General features: G+C 43.3%; 1 protein-coding gene across 3 annotated transcripts in view; it reads left to right on the forward strand.

Annotated features, from left to right (window-relative positions):
- Positions 1-17225, forward strand: part of lhfpl2a (LHFPL tetraspan subfamily member 2a) — a 36204-nt gene that overhangs the window by 16132 nt on the left and 2847 nt on the right. For 2 of the 3 annotated variants that reach the window (XM_039650285.2, XM_089123654.1), the window contains exon 2: positions 12368-12970. In XM_039650285.2, coding sequence (XP_039506219.2) covers positions 12544-12970 — 427 coding nt within the window. In that variant the 5' untranslated portion in view covers positions 12368-12543. Of the gene's footprint in view, positions 1-8870; positions 8983-12367; positions 12971-17225 lie in introns of those variants that run through there. The other variant, XM_039650287.2, reaches the window with a different exon arrangement.

Below are 17225 nucleotides of genomic sequence, written 5' to 3' on the forward strand. Positions count from 1 at the left end.
TGTTCTGCTTGTGTACTTGTTGGTTCTGCCATTCCTTTGGTGTGTGCGTTGACTGTGTGTGTGTGTGTGTGTGTGTGTGTGTGAACCGTGATGTCATTGTTCTCTGAACCACGTTAATGAACTCAATTGTCCTCGTGTCTAAGATTTCACGCCTGACAGACGTTAACTTGTGTTACGCTGACACTCACAGTCATGGTGTGTGTGTGTGTGTGTGTGCGTGTCATGTGTCGCGTGTCAGCCATGCTGAGTCAGTTGTTCTGCTGTTCTCGTTTACACTGATGTTCAATACGGTGTCACTCCACTTCTGAGTGTGTGTTTGAGTGTGTTTCATGTAGGACACAATAGTATCATGAATGAACTGAATACTTTCAATCAGCACAGCTGCTTTACTGCTCAACAGAGAGAGAGATAATGAGCTGCAGTGTTTCCTCTAGGATGTTTTCCAGCTGTGGTGGCAGGCCCATTTCCCCAGGGGAAGGGGGCATGGCCTATGAGTGATATTCCCCTGGCCATGCCCCCTTGCCCCAGGTGCTTAACCCTCCCCTGACGTGGTGTGCAACCTCTGACATAGCAATTGTAAGTCGCTTTGGATAAAAACACTGAAAGTTCAGTGTAAGCAGAGATATCTTCTTTTAAAAATCAGGAAGTATACAAAAACGACTTGATTGGGACTACAGCTGGGTTTTAGACGTCACTGATCCACACATTTGCATCAACCCCTCCCTCCAGAAAATGCAAAAAAAAGGGCATGTGCATATTTCTGCGGCTCGTCGAGTGTGTTGTGTTCACCCAGCTGTCTTCTGTGTTCAGACTTCCCATGGACACTGTACTTCGTCAACAATGGATACAATTTATGTTTGATTATGTTCCTGAAAATGACGATCGTAATTTAGCTCTCTGTGCTGTGCATTTTACGGAAGACTGCTTCAAGAATCTCCACGAATTCAATTCCGGATTCAACAAGAAACTGTTACTAAAACATGAAGCAGTTCCAGCTTTAAACCCTGAGGCAGCAGTTGTTGGGCCACAACCTGTAAGTAGGCTAAGACTTAAAGGGGGGGCTTTTTTCATTTTAAATAGTGTGTATATTTCTGTTGGTGCATGAGCAGTATCTGCAAAGTTGCAGCGCTGAAAGTTTAGTGTAAGCAGAGATATCGTCTTTTAAAAATCAGGAAGTATATTGCCTACAAAAACGACTCGATTGGGACTACAGCTGGGTTTTAGACGTCACTAACCCATACATTTGCATCAACCCTCCCTCCGGAATATGCAGAAAAGGGCATGCCATATTTCTGCAGGTCGTCCAGAGCCGTGGCTCGTCGAGTGTGTTTGTTCACCCAGCTGTCTTCTGTGTTCGAGCTTCCCACGGACGCTGTACTTCGTCAACAATGGATACAATTTATGTTTGATTATGTTCCTGAAAATGACGATCGTAACCTAGCTCTCTGTGCTGCGCATTTACGTAAGACAGCTTCCAGAATCTCCATGAGTTCAACTCTGGATTCAACAAGAAACTGTCACTAAAACATGAAGCAGTTCAAGCTTTAAATCCAGAGGCAGCAGTTGTTGGGCCACAACCTGTAAGTAGGCTAAGACTTAATCATTCACATGTATGTTTTTGCATGTATAATTCCAGACGTAGCCTTGTGTTTTATTTTTTTCAAATGCCAGCGCTGGCTTTATAGCCACTATAGGCTACTAGTTATGCTATTTTGTGTCTATGACAAACGCGTAGGCTACACACATTATGCACCTGAATTTTGTATAAGTACTAATGTTTTAAATGTATTTTTAATGTATGCTTTAGACATTATTTTCAAATTTGATCAAGGACGTAAACTAATGCCAACGCTGTTTGTGTTTAACATTAGTAGCCAGTCAGTTGCTATTGTTGCCAGTCAGATGCTATTGTGTAAAACAAACGTGTATAAAGTCAAAAAATGTAGCAAATTATCATTCAGATATGTTTAGTAAGAGCTGTGTGTGGTGACTTTCTGCTTGACTCTCTTCATCGCCGCTTTCTCGGTCTGATTCTGCCTCAAACTGATACTGCAGTTCGCCACTATTATTTACATCTGGACTGGAGTGCAGGCATGTTTCCCCCGTAAAGGGGGTCGCACACCGGGCGCGCAGCGCCGCGTCGCGCAGCGCCATGTCTTCAAAATTCGAACACATTATTCTCTATGTGTGTACACAGCCCGGCGGCGCCATTCGGCGTCTGTCAGCGCCGCCCAGCTTTACGGCTCAGGACCGTGTTCAAAACCCTGCCGCGCCACAGAGCGCCATTTGCATAGTTTTATATTAAATTTGCATTTATTTGTCTCAAATCGTCGTTAATGTACATACTGACTTCACCCTGTGCTGCAATATACATTTAAGCCTATTTAACATTCCTAATTTTCCTAATATCTAACAGCTTGAATAGTCATATTGGGGAAAAAATGTAAAACAAACAGCCTTTTTAAATCCATTTTTCAATAGGCTACTCTATCATATTAACCATACACTAACTGTGTTATTATTATTATTAAGTACCAGTCTAAACCCATCAGTGCGAAATATTAATGCATAGGCGATGTAACGTTTGCCTCACGTGGTTACATTCACGGTCGTGTAGAGCCACCTATTGGATTTACCAGGTCACAACACACTTCAGGTAATTTCTGTAGCGTAGCAGTGGAGCGAAATGGACGAAGAAAAACTCATCAATGTAGTAGGGAGTAATCAATGAAGTAGTTGCCTAGACAACGGATAACGTTACAACAAAATAACAGACTTAACAAGGTGATAGACACTTTTACTTGGTTAATAACGTTCAAACATCAGCTATTTTATTCACTTAACATAAAAAATATATATAATACATCCAGTTTAAACTCACCCATCTTGCAGCTCTTGACTTCTACCAGAAGTTGATTCAAAACTGACCTCGTGCGAATAGAATGTGCGCGTCCGGTGTGCGATACCTGTGAATTGTTCTAGACGTGGCGCGATGCGGCACGGCGCTACACTGCGCGCCCGGTGTGCGACCCCCCTTAAAGGTAATGGGCGTTAACCTTCCGGACAACGTGAGCGACAGTTTAGCCAATCACAACACACCGGGCCAAACTAACCAATCTGAGCCCACTGCCGGTTTCTGAGGGAGTGGTTTCATAGACTCAGGAAGTCAACCGGTTGTTCAGGGGACAGAGGAGAGCGCGGCTTAGAAAAAAGGTGAAGTTTATGAAAAATAAAACTTAAAAAAAAAGAAAAAACACAAATACATGTTATATTGCACCCCATAAACACAATCATACAAAGAAAAAAAGCAGTACACCCCCCCCCCCTTTTAACAATAACACAAATGTCAGCCAGGGCGGGATGATGTCAGCTGTGGAGGACACACTGCATAAACACACACACAAAACACCGGTACTGACATGACTAAGAACACACACACACACACACAACACCGTTACTGACATGCCTGAGAACACGCACACACTTACACAACACTGTTACTGACACGACTGAGAACACACACTTTTGCTGAAATGACCGAGAACACACACACATACACAACATCGTTACTGACATGACTGAGAACACACACAACACTGTTATTTACGCGACTGAGAACACACACACTCACACAACACCGTTAATGACACAACTGAGAACACACACACAACACCGTTACTGACACAACTGAGAACACACACACAACACTGTTACTGACACAACTGAGAACACACAGACAACACCGTTACTGACACGCCTGAGAACACGCACACACTTACACAACACCGTTACTGACACAACTGAGAACACACACACACAACATAATTTCTGACACGACTGAGAACACACACACACAACACCGTTACTGACACGCCTGAGAACACGCACACATTTACACAACACTGTTACTGACACGACTGAGAACACACACTTTTACTGAAATGACCGAGAACACACACACATACACAACATCGTTACTGACATGACTGAGAACACACACAACACTGTTATTTACGCGACTGAGAACACACACACTCACACAACACCATTACTGACACAACTGAGAACACACACAACACAGTGACTGAGAACACACACACAACACCATTACTGACACAACTGAGAACACACACACACACACAACACCGTTACTGACACAACTGAGAACACACACACAACACCGTTACTGACACGCCTGAGAACACGCACACACTTACACAACACTGTTACTAACACGACTGAGAACACACACACACAACATAATTTCTGACACAACTGAGAACACACACACACAACATAATTTCTGACACGACTGAGAACACACACACAACACCGTTACTGACACGCCTGAGAACACGCACACATTTACACAACACTGTTACTGACACGACTGAGAACACACACTTTTACTGAAATGACCGAGAACACACACACATACACAACATCGTTACTGACACAACTGAGAACACACACAACACCGTTACTGTCACAACTGAGAAAACACACACACAACACAGTGACTGAGAACACACACACACACACACAACACCGTTACTGACACAACTGAGAACACACACACAACACCGTTACTGACACAACTGAGAACACACACACACACACACAACACCGTTACTGACACAACTGAGAACACACACACACAACACCGTTACTGACACGCCTAAAAACACGCACACACTTACACAACACTGTTACTAACACGACTGAGAACACACACTTTTACTGAAAAGACCGAGAACACACACACATACACAACATCGTTACTGACACGACTGAGAACACACACACACAACACTGTTATTTACGCGACTGAGAACACACACAGTCACACAACACCGTTAATGACACAACTGAGAACACACACACAACACCGTTACTGACACAACTGAGAACACACACACACACACACACAACACTGTTACTGACACAACTGAGAACACACAGACAACACCGTTACTGACACGCCTGAGAACACGCACACACTTACACAACACCGTTACTGACACAACTGAGAACACACACACACAACACCATTTCTGACACGACTGAGAACACACACACAACACCGTTACTGACACGCCTGAGAACACGCACACATTTACACAACACTGTTACTGACACGACTGAGAACACACACTTTTACTGAAATGACCGAGAACACACACACATACACAACATCGTTACTGACACAACTGAGAACACACACAACACCGTTACTGTCACAACTGAGAAAACACACACACAACACAGTGACTGAGAACACACACACACAACACCGTTACTGACACAACTGAGAACACACACACAACACCGTTACTGACACAACTGAGAACACACACACACACAACACCGTTACTGACACAACTGAGAACACACACACACAACACCGTTACTGACACGCCTAAAAACACGCACACACTTACACAACACTGTTACTAACACGACTGAGAACACACACTTTTACTGAAAAGACCGAGAACACACACACATACACAACATCGTTACTGACACGACTGAGAACACACACACACAACACTGTTATTTACGCGACTGAGAACACACACAGTCACACAACACCGTTACTGACACGCCTGAGAACACGCACACACTTACACAACACCGTTACTGACACAACTGAGAACACACACACACAACACCATTTCTGACACGACTGAGAACACGCACACAACACCGTTACTGACACGCCTGAGAACACGCACACATTTACACAACACTGTTACTGACACGACTGAGAACACACACTTTTACTGAAATGACCGAGAACACACACACATACACAACATCGTTACTGACACAACTGAGAACACACACAACACCGTTACTGTCACAACTGAGAAAACACACACACAACACAGTGACTGAGAACACACACACACAACACCGTTACTGACACAACTGAGAACACACACACAACACCGTTACTGACACAACTGAGAACACACACACACACACACACACACACAACACCGTTACTGACACAACTGAGAACACACACACACAACACCGTTACTGACACGCCTAAAAACACGCACACACTTACACAACACTGTTACTAACACGACTGAGAACACACACTTTTACTGAAAAGACCGAGAACACACACACATACACAACATCGTTACTGACACGACTGAGAACACACACACACAACACTGTTATTTACGCGACTGAGAACACACACAGTCACACAACACCGTTAATGACACAACTGAGAACACACACACAACACCGTTACTGACACAACTGAGAACACACACACACAACACTGTTACTGACACAACTGAGAACACACAGACAACACCGTTACTGACACGCCTGAGAACACGCACACACTTACACAACACCGTTACTGACACAACTGAGAACACACACACACAACACCATTTCTGACACGACTGAGAACACACACACAACACCGTTACTGACACGCCTGAGAACACGCACACATTTACACAACACTGTTACTGACACGACTGAGAACACACACTTTTACTGAAATGACCGAGAACACACACACATACACAACACCGTTACTGACACGACTGAGAACACACACAACACCGTTACTGTCACAACTGAGAACACACACACACAACACAGTGACTGAGAACACACACACACACAACACCGTTACTGACACAACTGAGAACACACACACACAACACCGTTACTGACACAACTGAGAACACACACACACACTCACAACACCGTTACTGACACAACTGAGAACACACACACACAACACCGTTACTGACACAACTGAGAACACACACACACACACACACACACACAACACCGTTACTGACATGACTGTGAACACACACTCACACAACACCGTTACTGACACGACTGAAAACACACACACACACACACACACACTGAGCTGCGTTCAGGCACAATGAGACTCCTGATGTTATTCAGAGCCCACCTGCCATTATGGAGGAAAACCCCGGCACCGACACCCGACTGAGGACTAGAATAGAGAGTGTGTGTGTGTGTGTGTGTGTGCACGCCTGAACCCCCGCAGCAGGAACAGATTAAACTGACAAACACTCATTCTGAACAATAGCTCCTAAGGATATCCTACTTTTAACACGGGGGCTTCAGGGGGACACTGGGATAACACAGACACACTCACACACACACTATTCTTCAGCATAACACACTCTTTCTCTCAAACACACTCACACACTAATCTTCAGAGTAATACACACTTTCTAACACACACACTGATCTTCAGCGTAACACACACACTTTCTCACACACACACACACTGATCTTCAGCGTAACATGCACTTTCTCACACACACTCACACACACACTGATCTTCAGCGTAACACACACACACACACACACACACTCATCTTCAGTGTAACACACACATACACAGATCTTAAGCGTAAACACTCAGTATGACCTCAGTATGGATTGAGTGTGTGGAAGAGTGCAGCACAACACACTATAATGCTTCAAACTGTAGTCACACATGACCTCTCACACGCTCACATGACCTCATTAATGGTTTAATCGAGTGAGTGGCGTCTCTTATCGACATCGCCTGCTCTTCATCATGTGACCTCGCTCTTTACTCTCCTCCAATCACAGCGCCTCTCTCTCCTGGTGCAAAAAGGGAGCTGTTTTCTCCCAGGTCCTGTACCCGTAAGTGTGTGTGTCTCTCTTAGGTCCTGTACCTGTGAGTGTGTGTGTGTGTGTGTGTGTGTGTGTCTCTCACAGGTCCCGTACCTGTGTGTGTGTGTGTGTGTGTGTGAGTGAGTGACGCTCCTAGAATCTTGAAGTTGTCCATGGGATTCGATGACATCACTGTTTGATTGTTGTTGTGATGTTATGGAGGATTTCTCCGGAAAGAGTGTGTTTCCTCCATTTACTCACTGGAAGTTTTAGCCAAAAATCCGCTCAGGGAAGATTTACTCATAGATTTGAGTGAGTGTGTGTGTGTGTAAGTGTGAGTTGCTCTTAGTTTGATCCCATGTGTTCTGGGATGAGTGTCTGTGTGTTTGTGAGTGTATGATCTCACTGAACACACAGGTTTGCATAAGGGCTATTTTCCATGATCTTGGCCGCTGGGATCATGGCTCCACCAGATCTGCAGTAACAGCCTTCAATTAGAGTTCAGTTCGTTAGTGTGCCAGAATATGTTGATCGATTACTTTTTTTGTACACAATTGACAAAGAAAATTTGATTACTTTTTTTAACACAATTGACAAAGAGATCAATATCAGAAAGGAAAAATCACACTCCATTTTAAACATATATATTTGATATATGAGATGGTTTGTGTGTGTTTTATGCAAATTACTATCCTTAGACCTCAAGCCACTCAACATATGCACATATGCCGAACGAGAGGAGTTTTCTGCATATGAAAACAATAAATCAGTCAGATATTAGTAAATGAGACTCCATGTCCTGGTTTCGGTCTTTGTATCATTACTGGTTTTCCAGTGATTGTTCTCTTGTCTCATCCGTTCTCGTGTGTGTGTGTGTGTTTCGGTCAATGTTCACAGCGTGTCAAACCCTTACGGGTGTGGTGTTATCACAGGAGTTCTGACACGACATGATCATGTGATCTCTCCTGACCGCATCGTCCTATCCATCCGATCTTGCATTGCTCTGCTTCAAGATCAGATGATGGGATGGTGAACTTCAGCCCTGAGAGCGTTTAGACATCAGGGCTTCTGCCGCCAGACTGTGTGTTATTGTAACCCAGATTCAGGCTGTAGATGGGCCCCTCGGGGGAGGAGCCTGTAGGGGGCGTGGTCAGAGGGATGACATCACTAGGGCATATGGAGCCTGTAGGTGGTGGAGCCAGTAGGGGGCGGGGTAAGAGAAGATGACATCACTGGAGCAGATGGTCACTCAGACTGTGGAGTGAATGAGACGAGAAGCTGGGATTGAGTTCATATGACTTCAGTTTATCAGAGGTATTTATCTGTGTGAGTGAGTGAGTGAGCGAGTGTCTGTGCGCTTTGCCGTGCATGTGTGTGTGTGTGTGTGTGTGTGTGTTTTGAACTGTCTTTGTCTTTCTCTGGACTTTTGTTATAAAAGAGCTCAGGATGTATAAAGCTGGTCTCTCTCTCTCATTCTCTCAAACACACACACACACACACACACCCCAGTCAGGTTTTTATCACTCATCAGGCTGCAGAGTTCAGAGGTCAAGGCTTTTCAGAAGGTCATGTGATCTGAGCATTTGGTTTCAATTTCTCATTTCTGTGTTTTGGAGACACAGAGGCCTTATGTTTATACCAGCATGGAGCCGTTGTGTGTGTGTGTGTGTGTGTGTGTGTGTGTGTGTGTGTGTGTGTGTATAAAGGACCAAGGGTTTACACCAAGGGCAATAACTATAACGATATTGTAAAATCGTTATAAATGTAAAACTATAGTGAAGTACTCAACACAACTATAATGGTCAACATCATTGGAATCACTTTCAGAGTGGTTTAAAAACATCGACAGCCAATCAGAATGCTTCCTGCTTTAAACAGCATTTCAATTAACATTGAAACTGCAGCGCATAATAAACAGAACGATATCATCTGCTGATGTGGATGAGCAGTTATTATTATAGGAACTGTTCTTGGAGTGAGTTGGGCACATATGAGCATTATCAAGTTATTCACCTTTATTCTAATTCTTCTCATAACTGTTGTAAATCAGTTGTATAGAAACTAAGCTCTTGACTAACTGCTCATGACGGCCTTGGGAAACTCATTAGTGAGTCTCCTTCCTTTATACAGCGCTTCAGCAGCTTTACAGAGATAACAGGACAATACTGCAACAGAATTTGTTTCAAGAAGAGAATAGCGTCGTGATGCTTCAATTTCTGCTGTAAAAAAGTTATTAATTTAGTTCATTTATATATATATATATATATATATAGAGGCTCTGGAGAAAACTCTGATGCCACCGTCCAGCTCAGTTCAGTTCTTATGTAATGCTGTCAGTGCAGGAGATCAATAATATTGTTTAATATTACATTAAATGTCCCCAAATAAGCAACAGGAACTGAAACTCAGACTCAGTTCTCTTCTGGCCAACAGTGTGTGATTGTAATTATGATTCAGGCATTACAGGTCAGAGGTCAGATTGGATCAGAGCATCCAGAATATGATCCAGTTAACGTCTGGCTGTAGATCAGAGTCGCATCGGAATGGAGACGTCACTGTGAGTCAGACGCGTGTTATTTCTGCAGTTTAAAGTTGTGCTGATGATGAACACAACAGATATCAGAAAACTGGCTCACTCTTCATCATGAGTGTGTGAGTGAGTTAGTGTCTGTGTCTGATTTGGGGAAAATGTCATATTGCAATTATTGAGGTCAATATTGCGATATGCGATTGTGATAAAATAAACAAATGGTTTCATGAGTGAACTTGCTTGGTTCTAAAGCAAAATGCACACACAGATTAGTGATAATCATGCATTCGCACAAATAAGAGTGGGATCATGGAACACTAGCCAGAGGATGACAAAAAATAACAGATGCTGCGTTAATTGCATTAACTGCATATTATTTGTTCATTTCATATAAAATCGCTGCATTTTGTTTTATATCATCACATAGGCTTGACATCGCGATTGCGATGTGATTAATCGTGCAGCACTAGTGTGCCGTTGTGTTGCTTTCGGGACTCGTGGTTGAGTGTGTGTGTGTGTGTGTTTGTGGCGTTATGTTGCTGTCTGGGCTCTTGGTTGAGTGTGTGTGTGGCATTGTGTTGCTGTCGAGACTCATGGTTGAGTGTGTGTGGTGTGTTGCTGTCGGGACTCGTGGATGAGTGTGAGTGTGTGTTTGTGGCATTGTGTTGCTGTCGGGGCTCGTGGTTGAGTGTGTGTGTGTGTGTGTGTGTGTGGCATTGTGTTGCTGTCGGGACTCATGGTTGAGTGTGTGTGTGGTGTTGTGTTGCTGTCGGGACTCATGGTTGAGTGTGTGTGTGTGTGGGGGGCATTGTGTTGCTGTCGGGACTCGTGGTTGAGTGAGTGTGCGCGTGTGTGTGTGTGTGTGTGGCATTGTGTTGCTGTCGGGCCTCGTGGTTGAGTGAGTGTGTTTGTGTGTGTGGGGCGTTGTGTTGCTGTCGGGACTCATGGCTGTTCGTTCGGACTGGTTAACCCATGTCATCATTTACATGTATTTGTGGTTGTTGAGTTTAGTCATTCAGACTCTCAGAAGAACACAAACAGGATGACGATCACAGCACCCGTCAGCGTCAGTGTGTCACACCGATCTCCTGTTTCTCGGTCTCTGAACGCTCAGAACGCTGGTGTTCAATGCGTGATGGTCAAAAATGACAGAATTTGTTGTTGTTTTTTTTGTCAATGAAATGAATGTACAGTATTTTAGTTTGATAATGTTTATTTAATATTTGAATATTTGAATAATAAATGTTTATTTAATATTTATATTTTTAACGGAATTTATTTATACTAAATTATATTCCAGCTGTATTTATAATCCACTTATTCACTTTTGAGCATTGACCTGAAAATGTCATTTTCAGCTTAAACTGTGGTAAATCTTGAACTCTTTAGAGCGACAGACTGAAGTTTGATCTCTTCTAAAAGAGGACACTCAGCACTCTGCAGATTATTGCTGAAGTGAACTTAAAGTCAGCATGAAATCAAATTTGACAAATCTTCTTTTTATATGTAATATTGTAGTGTTTATTTTGAATGATTTATCGGCGCACTTCATTATTTTTTTAAATTCATGTACCCTTATAATCTTTAATCAAATACATTACCCTTCCCTCCCCCATCGAAACGACATCTCTTCTCTTTCGGTCACGTGGAATGCCAAAAGGGTGTGGCCAGATCCGATGAGGGTGCAGCTGTCGGTGAACCGCCTCTCAGAGAAAAGCATTCAAATTGTTTGCAACGCCCAAAACTCCAACGATTCAATCAATTCCCGAAGGACGAAATCAAGCCCTGCCCTACATTTTTTCTAATTTCAGAAGCCGTTTCACTCGGATATACATCACAACAAGGAAAAAATGACAATCTCAACTTCCGTTTCACGCCGACTTTGAAGTGAGATGTTGTTCGGCTGCAGTTCCAAACGCTTCCACTCTGCGCTCGTTTCTGATCTTGAGAAACAAAAGTGTGAATATCGTTTTCAGGACCATTTAACTTGTTCAATCATGGCCATGATTTTTTTGTGGGTTCACACAACAAGTGCCAAAACCTTTACCAAGATTCGTATGAAGTTAACAAAATTCAAGAAAAAAAAAACAAAGCATAATATCTTTCCGTACGAATAACACAATTCAAACATGTTTGTAACTGCTTTGTTTGTTTCCTCTCTTCTTGCAGTTGTTTGTGAGACGATGCTCAAACCCCCGCACTAAGATGTAGAGTCCACACTAGGAGGAGTAAGAAGAAGAAGAAGAGACTGAACGAGGAAGAAACTCCGACAAACACAAAGAAAACTAGCCGTTTCACCTTTCCGAAACCCCACAGTAACCTTTGACCTCATCCGCCACTGCACCATGTGTCACGTGATCGTGACGTGCCGCTCGATGCTATGGACGCTGCTTAGCATCGTCGCGGCGTTCAGCGAGCTTATCGCGTTCATGAGCACCGATTGGCTGGTGGGGTTCCCGCGCACGCCGGACGCTGTGTTCTCAGGTGTTCACGGTGTTCAAGGGTCGACGGGCGAGGCTTATCGGCCCACACTGGGTATCTACGGGCGCTGTCTACGCCTGCCTCACCTGCGCCGCGGTGTTCTGTGCGGCCCGTACGCTGTTAGCTTCTCAGAGATCGCCAGCGGGTTCTGGAAGGCAACCTCCATCTTCCTAGCGGCGGGAATCCTGATGCTGTGCGCCGTGGCCTTCATATCCGTCTTCACCATGTGCTTCCAGAGCATCATGAAGAAGAGCATCTTTAATGTGTGCGGACTCCTGCAGGCCATCGCCGGTGAGACACACACACACACACACAAACACAGTATTTCACACCGGTAAAGGAACGGTAACTACATCAGCGTCCACAACAGCACACGATTAGCTTCTGTTCATTCTAAGCTTGTACTCCAGTGTTGTCGTCTTCCACTGTGGACACTTAAAGTGATAGTTCACCCAAAATTGTTGATTTCCTAGGTGTATATAACATCCTTCTTTCAGAAAAAAAAACTATTACTAAACTATCTGTTCATCATAAAAGTGAATCTATCCATGATAAAAGTTCCACATTAATGTAACAGCCTCTGCTATAACATTGTCTGTTCATAAAATTGGTTTTGAAAAAAAATATTGTTCACGAACTGTAATCGTCATGTATGTATCGATATTGATAATTTTTTAACAATACCCAACGCTTGCTATGTGGTTGCTAGGGTAGTCTGTTGGTTGCTAGGGTGTTGTTAAGCAGTTGATTGGGTGCTCTTGAATAGTTGAGTGTAGGACATTTACGGTGTGTGTGTGTGGGGGGAACAGGTCACATGGGATGATGAGGTCACTTCATCTGTTTTCCAGACGATTCTGCTGATGTGGGTCAGTCTGACCTCTGACCCTGAGCAGAGTGAGGGCTGATGGGTAATTCAGCATGATGACTTCATGTAGCTGGTGCTGGGTGTAGAGCAAATCTGAAAATTCTTGAACAGTTCCTAAGAGGTTCTCAAACCTTTCCTCAGAAACATGATATTTGACGGACTTCGGGTGTGTGTGTGAGTTTTCTGATCGAGGTCTTGTGTTTTAGTGCTTCCTGCAGATCTTGTAATAATCATAATTAATCTTAAAGAGCACCTATCATGGATTTTTGAAAATGACTGTTCATGTAGTGTGGAATATAGCTCTAAGGGAATGAAAACATCCTGCAAAGATTTATATCTGAAAGTGCACTGTATATAAAGTTATTGTCTTTCAAAAGTGAGAGTCGACTCTGAGTCTATGAAATGAATTGTTTTTGAAACGAGTCATTAGCTGTTACATCGTGACGTAGATAGGTAATTGGCCGCGCCCAACAACTGCGCGCGCAGACTTGAAGTGACGTCTAGAACACATTCAAATACTTCAGCTGAATCGCATCATGTCAAGGAGACACTAGGGGTTTCACAACTACTGATTTTTGCTAGTCGACTAGTTTTGCATAACAGTCGACGACTAGTCGACTAGTCGTTAAATGGTTTATTCTAGGGGTGTGCGAAAACACGAATAGTAAATGTCTCCACGATCTGCTTTTGAAGAAATATGGTAGTAGTATCGTGTTACAGTGCATTCTATCAGTTCTGGCGCCTCTCAACTGTACAACGCGACGTGGCCTACACATCACACGTTAAGGAATAGGTACAGGACACTGCAATTCACAAAAGTTCATTGTTTGCATAAGCCTTGCCGGTTAAACATTTAATTCACGCGCTGTTCTAACGTGCGCTTTGAGCGCGCGGCATATCCCCGACGCTCACAGGCATTAGAAGCCTGTCAAACAGCGCCTGAATACTGGACTAAGTTATCTTTCAAGTCTTATTATGCTAATACTGTTAAATACACACAATGTTTACATAAACAGAATTGGCTATGTCTAAAGTGCAGCCTCCCCATATAGAAAGTGAAAGCAAACATTTGAGAGAAAATCTGGTGTAGGCTAATATGCGTCTATATTAAACACGTCGCGTGCTGGTCTAAAAGCGAGAGTAGTACTCGTATTTTCCGCACTATAAAGCGCACTTAAAAGCCTTTAATTTTCTCAATCCGGCCTTTTCTCAAGCTTTATAATCCGGAGCGCATTATATATGGATCAATTGCTCGCGCTCGTGTCCATCTTATGCCCGCTTTGTCACACGGCCAGTTCAACCTCGTATAAAATATCTCCCGCTTACGAGCGCTCTCTCTAACACACACACGAACAGACACTGCTGTCAGCAGGCTGCGAATGTAAGTTACTTGCCCGCCCCAGCGCGCTCACGCTTACTAAATAAACGCCTCACCTCCGACGCCGCGCACTCGCTGCATTCCCTTTAGCACATCTAGTGGATGCATAATGCAAACCCAGTCAAAAGTTTGAAAAATGTTCTAAAATAGGTCATTGAAGGTGCACCTTATAGTGCTTATAGTATATAGTACTGCCGCTTGTATTTAAAGGGGTAGTTAACAAAAAAATATATCTATATATATGTCATCATTTTGTTTCCGACTAGTCGACTAAGGCCAACAGCGCCAACTAGTGGTTGTGACAGTCGACTAGTCGACTAGTCGATGAAACCCCTAGAAGACACCGTGTTCTACATTGCAAAGACAGTTCAGCACTTTTTCTGACACGTTTGGTCAAACACTATATACAATTTTCAACACTTGATAAGCTATAATCCTGGTTATGGGCGTTCCGTTGCCGACAGTCTCTGCCTACGGTTTACCAATAACAACTGACTGGGTCATTTGACCAATCGCCGCAGATTCGCGTCACTCAAAGGAGGTGTTTGGGACAATGAATCGTTGAACGAATCGTTTGGGAAGCGTTGAGCAAATCAGTTAAAAATAAATGCATATTATGAGACAAATAAAGTGTTTTTTATCCTTGCATGCACGTTAAACTGTTTTTGGGAACTCCCAAAACAAAAATAGGAACATTTCAAATGCTATGATAGGGGCTCTTTAAATCTGCAGTATTTTCACCATGACTTTCACCATGCTGTCCTGCTGTAAAACAACCCAATAATTTCATTAAACATCTCATCTTTGGTGTAAGGTACTCTATAAAAAGTTTTAGAACTTTGTTTTGTCTTTAGAGCAGTATTAGGGGTAAAAAATATTAATATTCTTAGGAAATGTTTTTGGAAATACAAAATATTTGTAACTTCTCGAATGAGAAAGTGAGCAGTTAACCTCGTCATGAAGAAGTTGCTCCTGTATAGTGTTGTATATCCCAGAAGAACAAGAACACATGTGGGCGGGGCTTGATCATGTCTGTGGGGATTTGATTGGATGGTGGGATGGTTGTGGTTGGCTAATGGTGGATGAGAGGCAAAACGTGTAGATGTGTCTTCACCCGCAACCCCTAACACCTGCAAGGTCAGAGGTCAGAAGGATCTGAGTGGAAACACAGGCTGGTTCTGATAGAGATACACAAATGATACACAAATACAGTGTGTGTGTGTGTGTGTGTGTGTGTTTGTATGATGGTCAGGTATGTGTGTGTATGTAAGTACATCCATGTTCATATGAACAGTTGAAGTTATATAGTGGTCATAGGACATAGCGGTAGGATATAGCAGTAATGAATTCAAGTACTAAAATATGATAAATTACGATAATTATTAGCAGTGTTACGCTGTTGCAGAACACACGTGAGGCCCTTCCCGTACTCGTCATTCACGGCTCTGGACTCTCAAAATGCTAGGGATGTGAAAAACGCAGAAAATTGAACGCAATCCGAATTTTTTTATGACAGACAAGAGTTTCGGAGACGGTTTGTAAACATGATTGCCACAACGATTCGGTGTGTGAGGGCCTTTACTGTATGTGTGTGTGTGTGTGTGTATACCCCAGACCAGGACCAAAACCGCGAGAGCAGCAGGAGATTTGAGGCTCATGGCTTGTGATTAGCTGAATGTTAGTTCACTCAAATCTGAGTAACAAATCAGAGAACAGGGGCGGAAATATTGGAGGCTGGTCAAGAAAAGTGCTGGAGACAGAATCACATGTTCTAACAGTGCGGGGGACGTTGGTGTGTGATGGTCTGGTGTGTGTGTGTGTGTGTGTGTGTGTGTGTGTGTGAATAATGGTCAGGTGTGTGTGTATTTGCAGCTCTGAGACCTTCAGACCCTCAACAACATGTGGAAAGAATTTATGACCTACTTTCATTTCCTCATATTATACTAAACACCACACACACACACACTGAACACACCATCACTCACACACACAGACACTGAACACATACTCACTCACTCACTGAACACACACACACACAGTCTCTCTCTCTCACTTACACAAACGTACACTCTCTCTCTCTCTCTCTCACTTACACACACACACACGCACACTTTCCAATGACGGATCTGATGAACTGACTGATGAATGATGATGAAACTCAGTTACTGGATCACATGCGCACTCACACAGACACACATGTAAATGCTGTTCTTCCTCAGTGTTTCTGTCTTGTTTTCCAGCACAAATATTCAAACATTCTTAAATCAAGACACATTTACTGGAGAAGAAGCAAAATGACACAA

Source organism: Pimephales promelas, chromosome 19, assembly GCF_988280905.1.
Source record: "Pimephales promelas chromosome 19, fPimPro1.hap1.1, whole genome shotgun sequence".
NCBI lineage: Eukaryota > Metazoa > Chordata > Actinopteri > Cypriniformes > Leuciscidae > Pimephales > Pimephales promelas.